General features: G+C 43.1%; 3 protein-coding genes across 7 annotated transcripts in view; 2 read left to right on the top strand and 1 right to left on the bottom strand.

Annotated features, from left to right (window-relative positions):
• The window catches only part of UTP25 (UTP25 small subunit processome component), a 25599-nt gene extending 12775 nt beyond the window's left edge, over nucleotides 1–12824 (top strand). For 2 of the 4 annotated variants that reach the window (XM_068133645.2, XM_068133669.2), the window contains exons 3-11: nucleotides 1071–1545; nucleotides 2215–2306; nucleotides 5046–5588; nucleotides 6208–6424; nucleotides 7353–7555; nucleotides 10203–10385; nucleotides 10548–10660; nucleotides 10793–11038; nucleotides 11172–12824. In XM_068133645.2, the coding sequence (XP_067989746.2) occupies nucleotides 1071–1545; nucleotides 2215–2306; nucleotides 5046–5588; nucleotides 6208–6424; nucleotides 7353–7555; nucleotides 10203–10385; nucleotides 10548–10660; nucleotides 10793–11038; nucleotides 11172–11424 (2325 nt within the window). In that variant the 3' untranslated portion in view covers nucleotides 11425–12824. Of the gene's footprint in view, nucleotides 1–414; nucleotides 582–1070; nucleotides 1546–2214; nucleotides 2307–5045; nucleotides 5589–6207; nucleotides 6425–7352; nucleotides 7556–10202; nucleotides 10386–10547; nucleotides 10661–10792; nucleotides 11039–11171 lie in introns of all 4 variants that reach the window. The other 2 variants (XM_068133652.2, XM_068133661.2) reach the window with 2 other exon arrangements.
• The window catches only part of LOC144888560 (protein FAM200C-like), a 143878-nt gene that overhangs the window by 84013 nt on the left and 38531 nt on the right, over nucleotides 1–21334 (top strand). The gene's annotated exons all lie outside the window — the stretch shown is intronic.
• Nucleotides 12822–21334, bottom strand: B3GAT3 (beta-1,3-glucuronyltransferase 3). 2 transcript variants are annotated; one of them, XM_068133687.2, is made up of 4 exons: nucleotides 21097–21334; nucleotides 15587–16068; nucleotides 15157–15447; nucleotides 12822–14502 (listed from the first exon to the last, which is right to left on the bottom strand). In XM_068133687.2, the coding sequence occupies exons 1-4, from the start codon at nucleotides 21179–21181 to the stop codon at nucleotides 14404–14406; spliced, it is 957 nt and encodes a 318-aa protein (XP_067989788.2). In that variant the 5' UTR covers nucleotides 21182–21334; the 3' UTR covers nucleotides 12822–14403. The 2 variants fall into 2 exon arrangements, with proteins under 2 accessions (XP_067989788.2, XP_067989783.2); XM_068133682.2 differs by having other exon boundaries at nucleotides 12822–15447.

Below are 21334 nucleotides of genomic sequence, written 5' to 3'. Positions count from 1 at the left end.
ATAGACCAGTTTGTGAAGTTTTCTTGTTCTCAAAGTTTTGTTCCGAGGGCTCCTTTGAGGATTGTCACCAAGCCTCGGACAGCTTCCGACTGCCGTTTGTTTGTCGTAATATTTCCTGGGATGGTTTTTAAGATCTACCTTAGGTTCTTTTTATCATTCCCATTGCTCCAATAATCACTGGTACAATTTTGACATTCTTCAACCTCCGGGATCTTTTCACTTCATTTTTGAGGACTTTGTATTTGGTCATTTTCTTGATTTCTGCATTGTTTAGGCCAAAATCGCTGGGGGCTGACACCTCAATTAGCAATGCCTTCTTTTGTTTTTTTGTACCTCAGCACAATGCTTTGTTTTCTGTGTTCATGCTTGATGGGATGATTAGGTCATATGTGAGCATTACTTCCTTGTTTTCAGTGATTGCTTTTGGTTCATGTTTCCACAACTTTTCTGGAACTGGGATAGTAAGACTTTCACAGATGTGCCAGTGTATCACTCGACATGCCTTGTGCCTTTGGGTGTACAGCTGCTCTGACATGAGGTTTTTACATCCTGAGCTGACTCGGTGGTGACTCGGTGGAGAGGTGACTCGTACATTCTGTTTCTATTTTGCAGAATCTACACTTGTCTGATTCACTCAGTCCCGCCATTTTCTTAAACCCATTGGTGTAGTCTCCTTGGTCTTGGGCATTTATAAGGATTCGTTTTCCATCCAAGTTGACCTCTTCTTCAGCATTCCAAAGAGCCTTCTTTGTTTGTTCCCAATCTGTCCAACTCTTTTTTATATATATATATATGTACCTTCCTGCTCTTTCATAGTTTTCCCAGTTGTTGGTGTATATCTGTTGATATTTCATTTTATATTTTTCTTTCTTCTTTTTTGCAATTGATGAGGCTGTACTTGTTGTTTTGGTTTATTGTGTGACATCTTCTATTCACACCTGTCTTTGAAATTTATTTTCTAAGTGGGTTATGGATACGTTCTCTGGTTTATTGTCTATGTGTTTGCTTACAAGGTGTTTGTGTTTTTGTGTGTGTGCATTAATGCATGTCTGTCTGTGCATGCGCGACAGGAGACCAAACCTGAAGTATATGACAACTACGGCAGTAGCAGTTCTGATGACGAAGAGGAAAGACCAATTGGACAGCAGCGTGTCCGGCAAGAGCTCCTGGCAGCACTGCTTCGTGGAGGAAATGATCAGGAGGAAAATGGACAGTGGTCTACATATGACGTTGATGGAGACATGTTGCACAGCAGTGATGCAGAGCAGGAGTCTGAGGAGGAACTTGCGGATAATGAAAACACAAGTACGGTGAAAACTCAAGACATTGAGGTTAAGTGTGATGACAAGGGTGGGGTTGCAGTTAAGACTACTCAAAAGAAGAAAGTTGAAGTGCAGAAAGAGCAAAGCACAATAGTGAAAAAGGAGGGTATGGAGTTTTTTGACCAAAACCATGAAGCGGAATTTAGCCTGAACATTGAAGCCAAGGGCAGCGAAGATGAGGAAGAAAAGGAAGACATTCGACAAAAATGTGAAGTTAACCAAGGTGAGTCTGATACGATTATATATGTGTGTATGTTTACCTCCACCACCAAAGATGGACGGAGGTGATGTTTTCACCCATGACTGTTTGTCTGTCTTTGTCTGTCTTTGCTTGTCTCTCAGGAGGATATCTCAAAAAGTTATGGACATGATGATGGGTGTGTGACAAAGAATAAATTGATTCGATTTTGGGGAAGATCCGGATCCATATCTGAGAATTTTAAAAGTGATTCTTCACCATTGAGAGATGGGGCCAAAAATGATGTATAAATACGTTGATCGTTGATCTGCATCCGGATCTGAACCAAAATCGAACCAATTCATTTTTGCAAACACCCATCCTGTCCACAACATGTTGAGATATCATGGTCACAGGCAGACAAACGAACAGGGGTGAAAACATAACATCTGTCCACCTTTGGTTGTGGAGGTAATTACAATGTATGAAATGTAATGATATTTAACCGATTTCCTTGCATAGTGAAAAGTTATGGGTTGATTATGCTGTCGCTGATGTTCAGAAGGTGTTAAATGATTATTGTTCTATTACAGCGCACGCAATTTTTGCCGAGTTTGTTTTGTTTTTGCCGTGTCGTGAAAAATTGGATTTTAGAGGTGAGACATTTGCCTTATTTATGCAAGGCCTGTTTCAACAATTGCTGATGTCCTGCAGATCTATTTTTGAAACACATGGAGTTTGAGATGGATGAAAAGGTTGCATCTGTCGTGTTGGAGAAGACCATGCAGGACACCGTGAAAGTAAAGGTGAGAATGAATGGTTTGCCTTGAATTTGGAGTCGTAGAGGAGCTTCTACACACATCATCATATCGCATCACAGGGTGTGGATTTTGGGAGATACTGCTGTACTGTTACTTGAATTGACTTGACTGGCCAATTTTAGTCCATCGCAGGACAAAGTCATTATTGTCTATTCTCTGCAATGTTGGGCCATTGCACTTTTTTTTTTTTGTCTCTCCTCTAATTTTGTTCTTCATCTGCTTATCTCTAGTCCCTCTCACAGTTACACGTTTGAAGTAATTATTGTCATCCATTGGATGGCTATTCTGGCTTTGTTCAGGTTTTTTTTTTCCAAGGTGTCATAGAAACTGAGATATCATTAAAAGTTGGGGCACTAATTGTAGAATCAAACCCGACAACAGATATAAACACCTCCTATCATATACAAGGAGATTATTTGGACTTGGGATCCTAGACTTGTAAGCAATGAGCTCGTGTGGGAACACTAAACACACACACACACACACACACACACACACACACACACACACACACACACACACACACACACACACACACATACACACACACACACACACCTGTGCCCGCACACGCATACAAATACACATGTACACACACAGGTCATTTCACCTAGTACATGGCTCCACCATGTTGTTGCGAGCACAGAAGCCTTGCTGACATTATCACAGTACATATTTATGACTGTGTTGACATCATCAATTTGTGTTAAATGTATTTGTGAAGAAAAGTAAAAAAAAAAAGAAAGAAAGAAAGAGTAGTTGTTTCAATTCACTTTTGCATGTTTTTGATGTGCACAGTCACCCAAGATTGTGTTGTTTAGATTAGGTTTTTTTTTGTATACAAGATCGAGGCTCGTGAAAGAGCTAACATTAATCACACAAAAAGACAAACCGACACACAAAACACAAAAAACAAGGGGAGCGGCAGACAAGATGGGGAGAGAGGGGGAAGGACACATAAGAGAGGGGGAAGAGGGGGAAGGACACAAACACAACATTTGATAGCAGGGACATCGGGAGGACTTGGGGGGAGGTGGGAGAGGAATAAAACATATGAACACTGCAAGGACTCTGGGGTGAATTACCGGGGGTAGAAAAGATCAAGGTTTTCGATGGGGGAAGATAAGAGATGGTGGTGAACAGCTGTTTTAAAGACCTGGAGGGAGGAGTGGGATTGAAGGGAGTGGGGGAGTTTGTTCCAGAGGTGGGAGAAAAGGGGAATGAAAGAGTGAAGGTGAGCAGAGAGCCTAGACTTTGGCAGTTTAACCATAAGAGGGTTGCAGGCAGATCTTGTGCGACCTGAAGGAATATTGGGGGGACAGAGCACAGAGAGAGCTGGGGGAGCAAGGCCAGAGAGGAGTCGGTAGAAGACAGAAAGACCACCAACCTGCCTGCGGTGAGTGAGTGAAAGGCCCTCGGTGTTGACTACATCGCAGGAGATTCCAATGATTCTGAAAGCTTTGGCCTCAACAGCGTGAAGCCGAGCAAGGTGTGAGGCAGGAGCACCAGCCCAGAGGGGGGAACAGTATTCCATTGAGCTGCGGATGAAAGCCTTGTATGTGGTGAGGAGCTCAGGTGTGCCAAGGAAGGACTTCGCACGACGGAGGATGCCCAGTCGGCGACTGGCTTTGGAGGCCAGCTTGGAAATGTGGTTTTCCCAAGAAAGATCATGGCAGATAGTGAGACCCAAAAGCTTGAGCGACAGAACTTCTTGGAGAGGATTGTTGAGAAAGTAGATGGGAGGGTTGTCCAGTCGGTCCTTTCGGAGAGACATTGTAAGAGTGTGAGATTTGTCAGGATTGAAAGACATGTTCCACTTGTTTGACCATTCTGTGATTTTGTCCAGGTCTGCAGAGAGTGAGGAGGCTGCAGACTGCCGATCTGAGGGATGAGGAATGGAGCGACAGAGAGTAGAGTCGTCAGCAAAGAGATAGAGAGGATTTTCAAGAGAGTCAGAGAGATCATTGATGAAGACCAGAAAAAGCACAGGGCCCAGAACACTACCTTGGGGAACTCCAGCCTGAGCAGGAAGAGGAGATGAGAGAAACCCATTCAGGGCCACACGTTGACTACGACCAGAGAGGAAGTCCGCCAGCCATGCATGGAGATTTCCATGGATACCAAAGGAGGAGAGTTTGGTGAGCAGAGCAGGGTGCCAGACCATATCGAAGGCACGTGAAATGTCAAGGGAGACAGCTCTAATTTCCTGTTTGGCGTTGAGGACCTCCATCCATTGTTGAGAAAGCAGAAGCAGCATGTCCAGAGTAGAGTGACCAGGTCTGAAACCAAATTGATGATCAGAGATCAAGCCATTGGAGAAGAGGAAAGATTTAATATCTGAAGCAATATATTGTTTATATAATTATATATAATATTGTGTGGAGGTAGCAATATATAATTTATAGGTTGTTTATATTGTGTGGAGCACTTCACTCCATCTCTGCTGTTGTGTCCTCCTCCTCTGCAGGAAGTTTCCGTCCCCCCTACCCTTTGCATTTTCCCTCCCCTCCCCCAAAACACACACAGTGTGTGCTTCCCTTTAGAAATGCTTTTTATTTAAACTAACGAAAAGCTATTAATTGTGTCCATGCGAGTGAACATATAGAAAGTGATATTAAATTACCCTTATTAAAAAACCAGTATTAATTGGATAAAAAGTTATTTTCCAGTAAGATTTTGTCTTAATCTCTTGGTATATTTACACCCTGCTGTACCGTTTTACAGTGGCCGGTTCTTGGCCAGATGTGCATCTCTTCCTCGCTTCCTGGGCACGTGGAACCTCCTGCACGAATCAAATCTGATGTGGGACCTACATGTCTGCATCTCTCCCGCCCTCTCAGCCTCACCTGGCTAGCCACGAATAGGGTGGACGGTAAACAGGCCAAACATAGGCGGATGGATGACAGGAGCACGTTCTTCACTAGTCTCCAAGGAGAGTTATTTTCCATCCTGAACAGCTATCGGGACTTGCTTTACACAGAGCGCATGGCTACCGTGAAGAGTGAGGAGATCCGTAGGGTCTACTGCCTCCATGCGCTCAACCACGTGCTCAAGGCTAACGCAAGGGTTCTTGCCAACAATCGCACGTTGCGCAAAAGAGCTGAGCGTGAAAAAGAAACGAGGGCCGTAACAGCAACGCAGAAACGCCGCCTGCGCATGAGGAAAGCGGCAACAACCAGTAAGGAAAAAACGGAAGAGGTTCACAAAGTGGTGTCATCCATTGATGATGATGATAAGTTTCGAGACCAAGGATTCACCCGGCCAAAGGTAGTCCAACCATATACCATAATGTTCTTACCTTTCCTACCGAATTATTTATTTATGCTTGGTGATTATGTGAAATGATGACAATTGAAAATCATTTGTAAATCTTTCCTTGATCGCTGTTGGATCAACATTGTAGTGTACCTTGGCAGTCGCCCGGATCTCTTTTGGCTGTCTGCGTTTGGCTGAAATCCCCAGTGGAGTTTAATTTGAAAAAAGCTGTCGTCTTGTGCAACATCTTTCTGCCCATTAGAGAGAACAAACAGCATTAAGCTGGCTATCTCTTCTACATTCCATTGTAGATAAACGTTTCCATGGTATTCAAACAACAGTAAGCCTTTGAGATGGTACGAATGAATCCTGGTTGTAAAGTAATCACAATGTGCGACTGTGCGAAGCAAGTCTGTATCGTGTTCGGAATACTCGGGTTTGTGTAATAAGTATTGCAGTTTGTGTAATAAAATTGCTCTCGAAGAATGTAAGTTTTTCTTAAGCACAAGTTGACGAGTTGGATCATTGTTCCCTTTTTATAATGCATTTTCCTTGTGGAGTTTTTTTTGCATTTTTTTTTTTCTGCAACCCTCTCCCCACTTACCTGTCTGTGTATCTGGTTCAATTTCAGGTTCTCATTGTACTCCCGACCCGTGATGCAGCATTGCGCTGTGTACGCATCTTCATGGATCTGCTGAGGCCTGTCGGTGAGAAGTTTCAGGTTGGCCACCAGCAGAGGTTCCTATCTGAGTATGGCAGAGAACCAGATGACATTCCTCCAAACCTATCACGGCCTGACGATTTCCTCTTTATGTTCTCCGGAAACACAGACGACCATTTCCGTGTGGGTGGGTTGATTGACGCAAGTCTGCGTCTTCAAATTTTGTTTTGGAATGTTTAAAGGAAGAGAAATACTCATTATTTGTACATCTTGCCTTGCAGGTTGAGCCGCAATGAAGGTTCCCCCTATCTTAACTGTCCCATGTGATGCATACCATCATCTTATGGACTATAGAGGATGCATTTTGGATCTGCATTTGATTACGTATTCTGCCCACTGGTTTAATCCTCACCAAGGTGTAGCTGTGCCACTGATGCAGTGTCCTTGCACATTAGGACATGTATTTGTATTTTGGTCAGAGCACCATCACACATTGGCCTCTTTTCGTAAGATGCCATTGGATATTTAACATCTACCGGTGAATGCTGGCAGACGTGACACCTTGCTAAACGTCCCTCTAAAGTACTGCACACTCATTCGTACAATGCTCTGCCTGTGGAATGTTTTGATGACACCAGGATGACGGTTTGTAGTTGGATTGGGAACCATAATCAGACTAGATAACTCCAAAGTGAGTACAGTATGTGCAACCTCAAAGCTATCCTGTCACCCTTTTGTAACTGTGGCCTTATCAGGAGGGAGGGTATTATGAGTGAAGTTGTAAAACAGAAACATAGCGTTTTGCACACAATGTATGGCACACAATGCCCTACTCTTTTTGAAAAGCACCGAGTTCTTTAATATTCACTGGTACTAACAGTTGTCAGAGACCCCATCTAAAAGGACACTGCACTGCTTGTGAAGCACCAAGGTAATGGTTTCATGGAGTCCGGTACTATTTTCCCATGCAAGACGAAACGACACTGCCAATTCGATGATCATGGCCCGGGTACTTTCAGTGTAAGGATTTAATGAAGAGGTTTGAAAATAATTGAATCCCACGAGGAGGTCCGAATGTGAATTGATTTGGTTGTCGATGTGGTTACATTGAGCAGGTTTGGCGGTACTGCAGAGAAAGCTGCGTCTCTATTCACCATTCTACTCCTCTGATGTGATCATCGCCTCACCGCTGGGCCTACGCACCATTCTGGGTGTAGAGGGTGAGAAGCAACGAGACTTTGACTTTCTCTCCTCCATCGAGCTGCTTGTGCTTGACCAGACTGACATGCTTCTCATGCAGAACTGGGAGCACGTCACGGTATGAACCTGTTGCAAAAAGAACAAACCTTTGTAAACTGTTGGCACCCACCTAGATAGCTTGAGCTTAAAGCATGGACACAGTACTCTTAAGCTGGTGTTAAACTGTTCATCGTTCCATGACAATTTGTCAGCTCATCATTGCAATTTAGCATGTTAAACCAAGACGTAGTCTGGTCTATCAGCTCGGGGTTTTTATGCCTCCGTTGACGAAGTCGCTGGAGGCATTATGTTTTCAGGTTGTCCGTCCGGCTGTCCATCCGTCCGAAATTCCGTGATAGGTTTTCGTTACCGCGATAACTTGAGATCGGCTGAAGGGATCTTAGTCAAACTTGGTGCAGGTATGTATAATGAGGTAAAGATAAATTGATTAGATTTTGGGGTCACGCGGTCAAAGGTCATGTTGGGTAAAAATCCTGTTACCGCAATAACTTGTGAACCAGTGATGGGATTCTGACCAAAGTTGGTACACTTGTGTATAATGATGCACAGCCGAACTGATTAGATTTTGGGGTCAAGAGGTCAAAGGTCAAAAGTCCGTAATATGTCTATAACTTGAGAACGGCTGAAGTGATCTAATTCAAACTTGGTACAGGTATGTAAAATGATGTAAAGATTAACTGATTCGATTTTGGGCCGTCTCTTCTGTTCTATATTATCATGACAGGTAAAAATGTGATAACTTGTGAACAGCTGAAGGGATTTAAATTAAAATATGGTACAGGTATGGATAATGATGGAAAGATTAAATGATTAAATTTTGGGGTCAAGAAGTCAAAGGTCAGAGGTCATGTCAGGTAGAAATGTGATAACTTGAGAACAGCTGAATGAATTTAAATCAAACTTGGTACAAGTATTGTAATGATGTAATAATGTGGGCGGAGGCATATCGGTCGACGTTGTTGTGACGTCGACGAGTACCGTTCTAGTTCACTATGACTTACCAAGTGCTCACAATTGTTCTCAAAGCTGTTTTATTGCACGGACATTACTGTTGCTGAAGCTTGTTAATCTCAACCACCATTGATGATGGACTTTATCGTGTTTCAGTATCAAGAATCGTCATTGGCTGTCCAATCACTTCTGCTAGTTTTTCATACCAGTGATTGGATGAGCCTGCCTTTCTGTTAAATAGCAGTGTGCAACTGTGCATGTCATGTTCAAATGCAAATTTGATTGAACACAAACTTCTGGATTGTGCAGCCATACAGCATGGGGTGCAGAACGTTATTTTAAATGTGGTGGGTGGGGGGGGGGGGGGGGGGATTGGTGGGATCATTTAGTGATGTCATTGCTTCACAATGGTGCCAAAAGCTGTTCATCACCATCTCAGATCATAGCCAATCTAAAACCATGATATTTTCTACCCTCTTTAACCCCCACCCCAATCTCTCCTCCTTCCAAATTTCCAGTTTTCCCTCCTTGGAGTTTCCTTATCTTGTACCCATCTTGTCCACCCCATGCAAACAATCTCCCCCCCCCACCCCACGCAAACAATCTCCCCCCCCACCCCACCTTCCCTCCCCACACCCCACCATCCCTCCCTACACCCTTTTTCATCCAAATCTCCCTCAATCTTAACATTCAACTTTGCTGTTGGTGTTGCCCCTCTCTCCCTCTACTCTTCCTTTTGTGTGCATCTCTTCTGTTCATTTTGCATGCTGTTTTGTCTTGATCCATTCAGTGTCCTCGCTTTTATAAAAAAATGTATATAAAAAGGTGACAAATATCACAATGTGACTGATTTATGGGCTTGACAGTGTTGCGTAAGAAGTCGCCATTAGATCATTTGTGGATTTTTCATATTTAGATGTACCATACTCTGAGAGCGTCGGTGCTGCTGAAGCAGTTTATTACACTAGGTGGTTTGCCATTGCCTTCCGAGCAGTAGCTAGTGCAAGATTTTGGAATTTGTTCACCGTGCTGGCCGATAGCTCACCTACTCTTCGCAAAGAACACCGAAGGATTTTTAATATCCACCATTTAATGCTGGCAGAAAGGATGCCCAGTTTAACGAGGGATGACACACACATTTATGAATCAATCACCATCTTTGTGAAACACCGGGATGACAGTTTATAAATGGGTCAGGATTCAAACCCAGGATAGGCAGCTTTAGAGGGGAGTGTGCGTATCATATGGACTTCCTTGAAAATGAAAGTTATTATGGCCGTATATCTTGACAAGCCCCTAATGCCTCTTCCTAACATATCACTTTGATGTTTGTGGCATATGGTATTTAGGGGTTAAAAGGTTTTTTTATTATTATTTGTTCTCCATTGATATAGGCTCATAGAAAAGCTTGTGTGTACATACGTCACACACAGGGTAAGGATATTATGAGTTGGTGCACTTTTCCATGAACTACAAGGGCATTCATAGATGAATGATTATGATGATGATGCAGTCACAAATGCATTCATAGATGATGCACAAAAAAAAATTTTTTTATATGGGATTTGGACCTGGGATCTAAACAACAAACACGAGCAATGTCCTTCGTTGGGAAAGCTATACACGCCAACCCCCTTTTTCTTCTGCAGTTTAATGAAATCCTAATATACAGAAATTGTGCATTTGGTTGTCTTCTTTTGTGATGAAGTCCCTCAAATCGGTCTCTTCAATTCTACCACCCCTCCATGTATCAGCACCTGATGTCCCACCTAAATCGTTTGCCTCTCGAGTCTCAGGGCATAGACTTTTCACGTGTGCGAAACTGGATGCTACATGGCTGGGCCTCTCGTTACCGCCAGACCGTGGTGCTGTCAGCTATGGCAGTACCCCAAATCCTTGCCATTTTTAACCATCATTGCCATAACTACCGTGGGCAGGTGAGTCACAAATGTATGGGTTGGTGAAATTGAGTGAGTAGGCCACAACATCAGAAATGACTTAATTGAATTTTAGTAAATTTCACCTCAACAGACTAATTGCATTATATGCACAGATCAGCATGTACTGATCGTGACTTTGATGTGACCTTTGTGAAACAGGTGTTGGCAAGAACCCCACCCAAGATGGGCTCGATTACCCAGGTTCTTGCTCAAGTACCACATGCGTTCCATCGCCTGGAGTCTCAAACGTACTCGCAACTCCCAGATATCAGGTACAAAACCCTAATCCACATCCCATGGAAATCATTACCCAAGTTCAGATCATTATTATTTTTATTGACAAGATTTTTATCCCTTAATTTAATAACAATAATATCCCTCTTTTGCTCTCAACCTTTACCAAGGTTCCAGCACTTTGTGGAAAAGGTCCTGCCGCAGTACCGTGATGCTGTCATGTCGCATACCATGATATTTGTGCCAAGCTACTTTGACTACCTCCGCCTTCAGAACCATTTTGAGGAGAATAACTTGGAATGTTCATATATTTGCGAGTACAAAGAGGGACGTCAGGTTGGGCGGGCTCGCCGCGCTTTCCGCAAGGGCCACAACCGTTTCATGCTCTACACCGAAAGGTTCCACTTCTTCAAGCGGTTGGTCTTTTGCTTTTATGTGTCGTTTGTCAAACTAAACATCTTGCACGCTTTCTTCCTACTTTAAGGATTGGCTTGTGATAATTTTATTGTGGAAACTTGAAGGTGACGATTGCCATCACGCTCCCTACAGATACACCATTCAAGGAGTCCACCACCTTGTGTTCTATGACCTACCCACGTACCCTGGCTTCTACAGCGAGGTGTGCAACATGTTGCTCGCTGGGCGTGCTGGCGTGCAGGATGCTGGTTGGACGTGCACAGTGCTCTACTCGCGCTTTGATGCACTGCGGCTTGCGGCCGTCGTTGGCTCCGAGCGTGCTGCACAGATGATCGCTTCATCAAAGTCTGTGCACCTTTTTGTAACTGGGGATACCGTTGGCTAGCCGGCAAATGTTTCTTCTACAAGCCGAGCTGTGTAAAAAAGAAGTTTTGCTTTCCAAAATAACCGCACCACGGTGATGGTGACAAAATTACCTTGAAAGAACCGTCCTCGGTTTTGTGTAACTGGCACGCTATGGATCCTTAACCTCGATCACAAAGACGAAATGTTTTCCCTATCCACCGGTGCGATGAACAAGTCTTACTTCGAAGCAGAGCAGAACTTCGAGAGTAATGGGATTTTAAAAGACAATTAGGTAATTACACATGATTCCTTTTTGGATTGCTATTTTTAAACCTACTTTATTTCCCTCTCTATGCAGAAAATGCAACAGAGCCCCGTAAAAACAAATACTTATCATCCCCAATTCACCTATAATTAATTAATTCACCTGTAATGAACGGAATTTTTGCAGACAATCCCATTTTTACTTTTTTCCAATAATGAAATATATTTAGGAACATTAAAACAATAAAATTATCGAGCCCTTGGGGAGAAACGAACAAAAAAATATTGATCGAGCCCTTGTGGAGAAATAGACTGGTAAGTATGGCCAAACCAGGAATTGTAGGCCGAACCACACAAAATGAAATGCGGTGGAAGTTTCTTTTTGGGTGATGCCACAGTGGGATGTCATGCTCACGTACCCTGAATGCTAGGAACATGGCCTTAATTTCGCAAAATACAACAAGTCCATGCAGCATCTGTGCTCATTACAACGAGACTCACCGGGTCGATCTGGATCGGACAATAACGAGACGACTGCAGTTCTATAGTTATCCGAGTTAATTTTGACATTTGGTTAAATAGCAATTGCCCTGTTAAAGATTGGTCACAGCCTGATGTAATCGCAAATGTAATCTGCGGGGAGGCGGAGGGATAGGGTTGAGGCCCATCACAGTGTCTTGCATGTCCTTGTTGTACAAACTCCTGATAATTCGGCACGCCTTTTTATTTATTTATTTTTACACTATTTGCAGGTGGAATACACGTTTCTCTTACTGACGATGCACATGTCATGTTTTGCATTGTACCATATCATGGTTATTCCCTTGTTGTTCCTGAAGTCAAGTGATTGGCAAACAATGTTGATTTTTTTAAATTGCCAAAACTTGTAACATAACATTAATTGCCAAAAAAAAAAAAAGGCCGGGGTTTTTCCTTCCTCTTGCCAAACACAGCAAACTGTTTGATGATTGATGATGGAATAATAAACAAAACACAAGGGGTAGTTTTTTTTCCCCCCCATCAATGAGCAAGGATGCTTTAAAAAAAAAAAGCCTATATTAATATAACCTTTACTATATTGCTGTGTAGCTGAAGCACATCTAATTAGCACAAAGTGCATTGGGTTATCATGATGACCCTTCACCTTTAAATAAAACAAGCCACAACATTGCCTCACATTGCAGCGTAGCTCGGCTGTGCTTCCGTTTATTTACACTTTGATCTCTGTATACCTGCCACTCATGCAGTGGACAAAGCAGATATGTAAACTATTTTAACTCATAAAACGCCCCTGTGAAGTGCATGGTTCTCACACGAGAAGTGCATGGTTCTCACACGAGAAGTGCATGGTTCTCACACGAGAAGTGCATGGTTCTCACACCAGAAGTGCATGGTTCTCACACCAGAAGTGCATGGTTCTCACACCAGAAGTGCATGGTTCTCACACCAGAAGTGCATGGTTCTCACACCAGAAGTGCATGGTTCTCACTCGAGAAGTGCATGGTTCTCACACGAGACGTGCATGGTTCTCAATCGAGAAGTGCATGGTTCTCACACGAGACGTGCATGGTTCTCACTCGAGAAGTGCATGGTTCTCATTCGAGACGTGCATGGTTCTCACACGAGAAGTGCATGGTTCTCACACTTAGAAGTGCATGGTTCTCACTCGAGAAGAGAAATGCATGGTTCTCATTCGAGACATGCATGGTTCTCACTAGAAGTGCATGGTTCTCACTCGAGAAGTGCATGGTTCTCACTCAAGACGTGCATGGTTCTCACTCGAGAAGTGCATGGTTCTGACACGAGAAGTGCATGGTTCTCACTCGAGAAGTGCATGGTTCTCACTCAAGACGTGCATGGTTCTCTCTCGAGAAGTGCATGGTTCTCACTCAAGACGTGCATGGTTCTCACTCGAGAAGTGCATGGTTCTCACTCAAGACGTGCATGGTTCTCACTCGAGAAGTGCATGGTTCTGACACGAGAACCTTTAAAAAAAATTTTTTCCAATTCAGTCTTGTACTATTGTGATTGTTTTGTTATCAGTGTCTCCGATTACACAGCAGAGAGCATTGGGGTAAGTTGGAGAAGACTTTTTATAATGTTTTATTATGTATATAGGCTTAAACGGTTTTCGAGTAACATGTTGTTATTTAACAACCACAATTATTCCCACCTTCGTGTGGGGTTGGCCGGGGAAGATTTTTGGCTCGAGCCTTTCACCAACCGGCTGGTCCAGCCTGACATTCGATGAAGTAGGTTAAAACGGGAAATTTGAATTTTTCCAGGGTTCCGGTGATAACTCACCTACTCTATTTGCGAAGGACACCGTGGGATCTTTAACATGCACCAACTATTGCCGGAGACGGGATGTTTGATGTCCATCAGCACACATATTGATGAATCATTGAATCACTGAGATGACAGATTTTGGCTGGGTCGGGATTCGAACACAGGGTAGACAGCTTTGAGGTAGGTGAGTGTGCGTACTTCAGGTTGAACAACGTCGATCCTTTAAATTTAACCTCATCTGTCTTCTTTTAAAGAGACTAACTTTCTGATGAGGTCAAGACCTCAGTCCAAGCCTTCAGAGAAAACTAAGTTGAAAAGATCCACTATTGATGACTTTGATGTACTGAACGATGGTGTAGAAAGGAGCTTTGGGAGTGACGTCAAGGTGGCAATATGCCACAATTGGAACAATTAACCACAGGGAGTGGATAGTTGAAAATGTCTATAGTTTTTGAGGTCAGCTCAGTTATAGCTTTACGTTTGGATCAGGTCCGTGGCCCCGTCTTGCCATCTCCTCTTCGTGTTTAAGTTTTGGCTTTTCCGTGCGTGTGTGCCACACCAATATCTGGGAATGAGGACAGGGCAAAGTGCAATAAATAAGTAAATTGAAGTGAGATGGTAGAAGGAACTTAGAATCAAATAAAGCAAAAGTCATCGACATATTACATGTACTTATTGCAACACTTAACCACCGCCACCCTCTACCCCATTACGTTTCACCCATTCCCCTCCATTTAATCTTGCCTCATCTTCCAAACCTCGTTTTTATCCCCTATGTAAAACTACCATGAACTCTTTTCCTCTGTAATACCACCCATTTTCTTTTGGATTATCTTTTTCTCTATTTCCCACCACCCATAGTAATTTGTAAAGGCCTGGTGTTGGCTTAGCGGTTAGGGTGCCGGCTTGGGATCCTAGGATCCTGGGTTTGAATCCCGGTCGATCGCTGAATTAACGCCAGGGGGGTTGACTCAGCCTGTCATCCTTCCGAGGTCGGCAAATCGAGTACCAGCTCACTGGTAATTCCCTGTGCATCGCAAAAGGCGACTCACAGGGTTGGCGGCAGGAAGGGCATCCGGCCATAAAACATTGCTTCAAAAAGGGGACCACCGTGCCCGAAAAAGGCCAACCCCTGGCTCTGTGGGGAAAAATGCGAAAGGTGGTCTCTCTCTCTCTCTGTCATAGTAATTTGTAAACCAATCGGAGATCGTACACCAACCTTGGTACAGTTTTGTGCACGAGGTTCTAAATCCGCCCTTGAAACTAGAGAGCCAAGTAAGCTGGATTCCAGCAGACCTCGTTCAGCCGCAGGGTCAAACCGTGCCTCTCGGTGGATGATTAGAAGGTTTAAGGCGACAGCAAAGGCGGCCATATCGATGGGAAAGGGCCGTTGGGGTTTCCAGGCCGTACGGAAGGCGGTGACTTGCCCGCGGCTCACGAGCGGGCCCTCATACAGGAGGCCACCAACTAGTCCCACAGGCCACACTGACACACGTGATGTGTAACGCATCTGGAAAGATGCAAAGGTGGGGAGAAAAGGGCAAGTGTCATTTAGGTTCTGTTCAAAAATTACCAAAAAATATTTTTGAATCACATCACATCTGATCTGCAGTTAAGAAATGTGTTTGCTCCTTCACATAAAGCTTCACCTCCTTGAAGAGCTCGATACTGTACGTGTTGTCATCATCAGCAAAATAGACGACCGCAGTGGTGTCCCAGGCACGTTCCCGCCGCAACCAAGTTACAGCCGCATTTCGTTGCTCAACGCCACGAGCTCTCACCCAGCCTGGCTCGCCTGGTCGATGGCGGAGCTCTGAAGGGGTTTCCATACTCAGCAGTGTGTAAATCAGGCCGCTTTTTGCTAACACCTCAGTTGCTACGATACCGGATGTTCTTGCATCTTCGACTAACAACCAGTGCAGAGCTGGCACCAGCCGCAGCGTCTGCGAGAGCCGAGTCAGTTCGGCTCTCTGCTCCGGCCTTGCATATGTTGGGGTTACCACATAGATTGTCGGCAAATCGGCACCTTCGCCATCATCACTCCATGGCCGTCGATGTTCCTTCCGATCTTGCAAAACGTCTTTGTGGGAGTTTGCAGTCAAAAGGATCGGGCGACAATTGCATGGATGACCTGAAAATTCACAACATTTTGGGGAAAAAATAAAATATTAGTTTCTTTCCACATCTGTAAAAGTGCTTTTTTTATTATAAATGTTTGTTTATGCTTCCGCCGACGAGGTCACTAGAAGCATTGTTTTTTGGGTTGTGCATCTAGCTGTCCGTCCGGCCGTCCGTGATAGGTTTTCGTTACCGCGATAACTTAAGAATGGCTGAAGGGATCTAAGTTAAACCTTGTACAAATATGTATAACGATGCAAAGATGAACTGATTGGATTGTGGGGTCAGAGGTCCTGTTAGGCAAAAATTCTGTTACCGAGCTAACTTGTGAACCAGTGATGGGATTAACGATTTTTACCAAACTTGGAATAAGGTCAGAGGACATGTCAGGTCAAAATGTGATACTTCAGAACAGCTGAAGAGATTTAAATCAAACTTGGTACAAATATGTATAATGATGTAATAATGTGGGTGGAGGCATATCGGTGCCATTCTGGTTTTTCACTTTGTCATATATTTACTAAGCACCTGCATTATTTTCGATTTTTCACTCCAAACGACAAACTTATCAAATGCTCTTTTTCAAGCGTAGCCCTCATGTTATGAGATAGAGATTTCGAGCTTCTTTTCAACATTCGCAGGTTACTGCAAGACAGAAGGTAGTAGGTGTCCAAGCCACCAACTAGTACTCCAGCCTGGTGCCATTCATATATTGGTGTATATTTTGACGATGCATGCTTAAGACATACAGAGGCAGACATCTAATGTTTGCACAACTTATAAAGGGAGTAAATTATTTCTGACGGAGTACAGTCGTGGCCAACAATATTGGCACCCTTGCACTTTTTTCAAATAACTCACAATTTTCTCTAAAAATAAGTTCAAATTGCCAAAAGTATTTGGTCTCCACAATTTTTTCTTTCACTGTTAATATTACAGAACCTTTGTTTTTGATTCAGAACTTAATATATCTATCTATAATTCCAGTAATCTCTGTGTGTATGTTTGTATGTTTGTATGTTTGTATGTCTGTATGTCTGTGACCGCTGTTTCTCGACAACCACGGGTCCGATATACTTGAAACTTGCCAGGTATATTGCTGGGGACCCGAGGATGTGCCTTTTCAAGGTTTCATATTAATCGGAGAAGTAGTTACCGAGCTATGTCCAAAAAACGATTCAACCAATCAGAGAGCAGCAAGCTATCACGTGTGCCGAACAGACTCTGCCTCGGACGGCACATTTGAGAGCGTATTCATTTATTTCACGTTGGAAAACTATGTTGCCGTTAAACTATGTTTTAAAACTAATTAAAACTAATTTGCGATTCATCGTAACTGCAATTTGCGACCTTCCGGACAGTGAAGACTGCACTTCCGGCAGCCAATCACAGACCGCGTTGTTGCGTAGGCGTGGCCGATGTGAGAGCGAGCCGAGCCGAGCGCGTGCGCCATTACGGTTCGTAATTCGATTTCTTCCGGAGAAAATAATAATTTCTCGATTTCTTATGCGCATTATTTCTCCCAATTCAGTCAGAGCGAAGGGCGGAAGCGAAGAGCGTTGTTTTTTTTGTTTACGGGCGTACGGGTGGGGTAGAGCGTACGGGTAGCGTTTTTTTTTTTTTTTGGCAAGGAACGGGCACCCACGTACGGGCATGCCCTAGTCCTTTTAAATCAGACAATAAAAAGAAATGGCATTGACAATATTATTGACACCCAAGACTTAATATTTGTTTGGCCTTTGTACAAAATAACTGCAGTTAAGCGCTTCCTATAGCCATGAATGAGCTTCCTACATCTCTCTACTGGCAGGTTGGCCCACTCTTCTTGTGCAAACTGCTCCAGTTCTCCCAGATTTGAAGGGTTTCCTTCTCCCAACTGCTGTTTTCGGATCTTCCCACAGGTGTTCAATGGGATTTAGATCTGGACTCATTGCTGGCCACTTCAGAACAGTCCAGCGTTTTGTCTGGAACCATTCCTGGGTGCTTTTGGAAGTGTGTTTGGTGTCATTAACCTGCTGCAAGACCCATGACCTTCGATGGAGACCCAGCATTCTGATACTGGGTTGAACATTGCGCTCCAAAACGCCTTGGTAATCTCCTGATTTCATGATGCCATGCACACATTCAAGGCACCCAGTGCCAGAGGCATCACAGCAACCCCAACACATCGCTGAACCTCCTCCATGTTTAACTGTAGGGAAGGTGTTCTTTTTTTGAAGGCTTCATTTTGTTTTCTGTAAACATAGAGATGATGTGCTTTACCAAAAAGCTCTAATTTGGTCTCATCTGTCCACAGGACATTCTCCCAGAAGGATCTTGGTTTGTTCAGGTATGTTTTGGCAAACTCCAGTCGGGCTTTCTTATGCTTCTCTCTCTCTCTCTCTCTCAGCAGTGGGGTCTTCCTGGGTCTCCTACCATAGAATCCCCTTTCATTGAGTTGGCGACGGATGGTGTGAGTTGAAACCATCGTCTGAAGGTCAGCTTGAATCTGTTTGGCAGTTGATTGAGGTGCTTTCTCCACCGTTCGAACAATCCTTCACTGCAATCTTCGATCAAGTCTACTCTTACAGCCACGTCCAGGGAGGTTGGCTGCAGTGCCATGGGCCTTAAACTTCCTGATAACATTGCGTACGGTGGACACAGGAACATAAAGGTCTCTGGAGATGGACGTGTAGCCTTGATATTGTCCATGCTTGGCTACAATCTTGTGTCTGACCTCCTCAGACAATTCCCTGGCTTTCTTTCTTTTCTCCATGCTCATTGTGGTCCACACAGTGATACAAAACAGCAGAATGACTCCTTTTCTCTCTTCAAACTGGTTGAATGAGTGATTTTTATATTGCAGGCACCTGCAACTCACCGTCGGTGAGTTCAATTCCAAAGTAAAGGAGAATCACCTGCTTGAAATCTAATTATTTCTAACAACTTCTAAAAGGTGCCAATAATATTGTACAGGCCATTTTTGGATTTCTGTGTGGAATAAGCTAAGATTTAGTAATTTCTCAGCTCTTTTTGTTTTGTTCCACTGAAAACCAAAGAAATACATATATGTGGATACCAAAATGTTTTTTTATTTCAACAATTTTCTGGAAGAAATGGTGCATTATTTGAAAAGTGCAAGGGTGCCAATATTTTTGGCCATGACAGTATCTTCAATATGAGTATCATTGCATGGGAGTCAGTGTCATTTTAGGGGTCTATGCTGTTATCTATACTATGAGTGAAGTTATATATTTATTTATATATTATATGTATGTATGCTTCACAAACTATTGAACCAAATCATCGTGTTGTATGAAGAAAGTTTAAACAACTTAACAACATGCATTATGGTGATGTTGAAATTTGAGTGAGGATAATTCGAAATTTTCAAAATGTTTCATTTCACTCAATTTAAACGGAGGTTCAAACCAAAGCAAACAACACTTCGCAGCAAAGTGCAAGTGATTTTTACTCACCCCATATTTATAAGCAGCAACGATGGTTAATGAAGGTGATGTTAGTGGACTTACAAGCAGATGGAAAAAAAAAATGAAAAGAAAAAAAGTTGGATCTTTGTTTTCCTCATAATTGTTTTCCTCATAATTGTGGTTGTTGGGAAGTGTGGGTGGACACAATTCCTTAGTGGGTAGGGGGAAGTGTTTTCTGCCCACAAAAAAATAGACCAGGCAATGACGGTGCCCCTGTTCGTGTACAATAAGAGAGCCATGGGTCTGTCTGTGTCACCATGTTTTCAGAGATGGCCGAACAGATCTTCGTCAAACTTTCAGAGCTTCATCAATGAGTGTTTTAGGCCAAAAAAACGATTTCGTCAAAATGCCAACAGGATTTTAACAGTACTGGAAAATGCCGAGTACTCCTGCTAATAGTTATTAAATGTTTGACCCAACTTACAGGGAAAAAAATTATTGTAAGTTTTTGTTAATATTGTAACTGGGTTTGCAAGGCAGCTCAACGGTGCTGTACTTAGCGGCTGTCTTAGTTGTATTCGCTTTCCCATCCGACCATAAACTCACCCTGGTGCTCTGTAACTAGGTAGTGGTGGAGTTAAGCCGGTGTCCTATTGGCTGGCATTCAAACCCTAAAAAAACTATTAAAGTGAGTAATACCACAAGTGGATGAATTATTTTATAAGTAATGAGCGAGAACTATAATGACGTCATGGCTGTTAATTGAATTAAAGTTTTTCAAGAAGCTTAAATCCTCATGAAGAGATTAACGGTAGACGTTCTTAAAAAAAACAAAAAACACTGGGCACACCGTTTGTCATCTGCACACGTGGTACAAGGTATAAAGATATTTGGATGGGTGCACCGTTTGTCATCTGCACACGTGGTACAAGGTATAAAGATATTTGGATGGGTGCACCGCTTACGTCATCTATTTATGTGGTACAAGGTATAAAGATATTTGGATGGGTGCACCGTTTGTCATCTGCACACGTGGTACAAGGTATAAAGATATTTGGATGGGTGCACCGCTTACGTCATCTATTTACGTGGTACAAGGTATAAAGGTATTTGAATGGGTGCACCACTTACGTCATCTGTTCACGTGGTACAAGGTATTTGAATGGGTGCACTGCTTACGTCATCTGTTCACGTGGTATGTAAAGGTATTTGAATGGGTGCACCGCTTACGTCAGCTGCTCACGTGGTACACGGTATAAAGATATTTGGATGGGTGCACCGTTTGTCATCTGTACACGTAGTACAAGGTATAAACTGCTGACGATTTGTAAATAGATTCCCATACGTAACCAATTCGCTTGATTACGACCTACACATCTGATAGAATCATAATCAACGCAAAATTGACTGCTTCCAGTTTTGAATTGATAGAAAGTCAATGAGGCAAGATGATAAACTAGTTTAATTGCCGATCTTACCGATGGTATAATTGCCGATTGGTACCTCGAATTCCACCCACTCACCTGAGGCATAACGATAATTCAAAATGTAATACAAGGGTCCTCTGTGTGTTTATATCTGGTCATAATATAAATAGTGAAGTGTACTAAACCTAATGCTTTGTTGCTCACCGAGCTGGGACAAGGTGTAGAGTAAACCGAGAGTGGACACAACGAAGTACACGGCGAACAGAGTGCTGAGGCGCAACCGAGCCATGCTGTTTTGGAGAACGGCGTCACGTGATAACTTCCAACGTGTCGTAAAAAATACTGTTGTTTAAAAAAAACCGTTTTACTCAATGCTATGGCCAATATATGAAGGCAAAATCATTACATTGCCAAATATCAGTGCAGAAAGACTGGAAGTAAT

This window comes from Myxine glutinosa, chromosome 1, assembly GCF_964187855.1.
Source record: "Myxine glutinosa chromosome 1, kmMyxGlut1.1, whole genome shotgun sequence".
Taxonomy (NCBI): Eukaryota; Metazoa; Chordata; class Myxini; order Myxiniformes; family Myxinidae; genus Myxine; species Myxine glutinosa.
This window is presented reverse-complemented; position numbering and strand designations above follow the sequence as displayed.

Coding starts and splice junctions, on each gene's coding strand:
- B3GAT3 (XM_068133682.2), bottom strand. CDS start 21,181: ATGGCTCGGTTGCGCCTCAGCACTCTGTTCGCCGTGTACTTCGTTGTG. Junction 16,069..21,096: donor CTACACCTTGTCCCAGCTCG/GTGAGCAACAAA, acceptor GTGAATTTTCAG/GTCATCCATGCAATTGTCGC. Junction 15,448..15,586: donor GTATCGAGCTCTTCAAGGAG/GTGAAGCTTTAT, acceptor GCATCTTTCCAG/ATGCGTTACACATCACGTGT.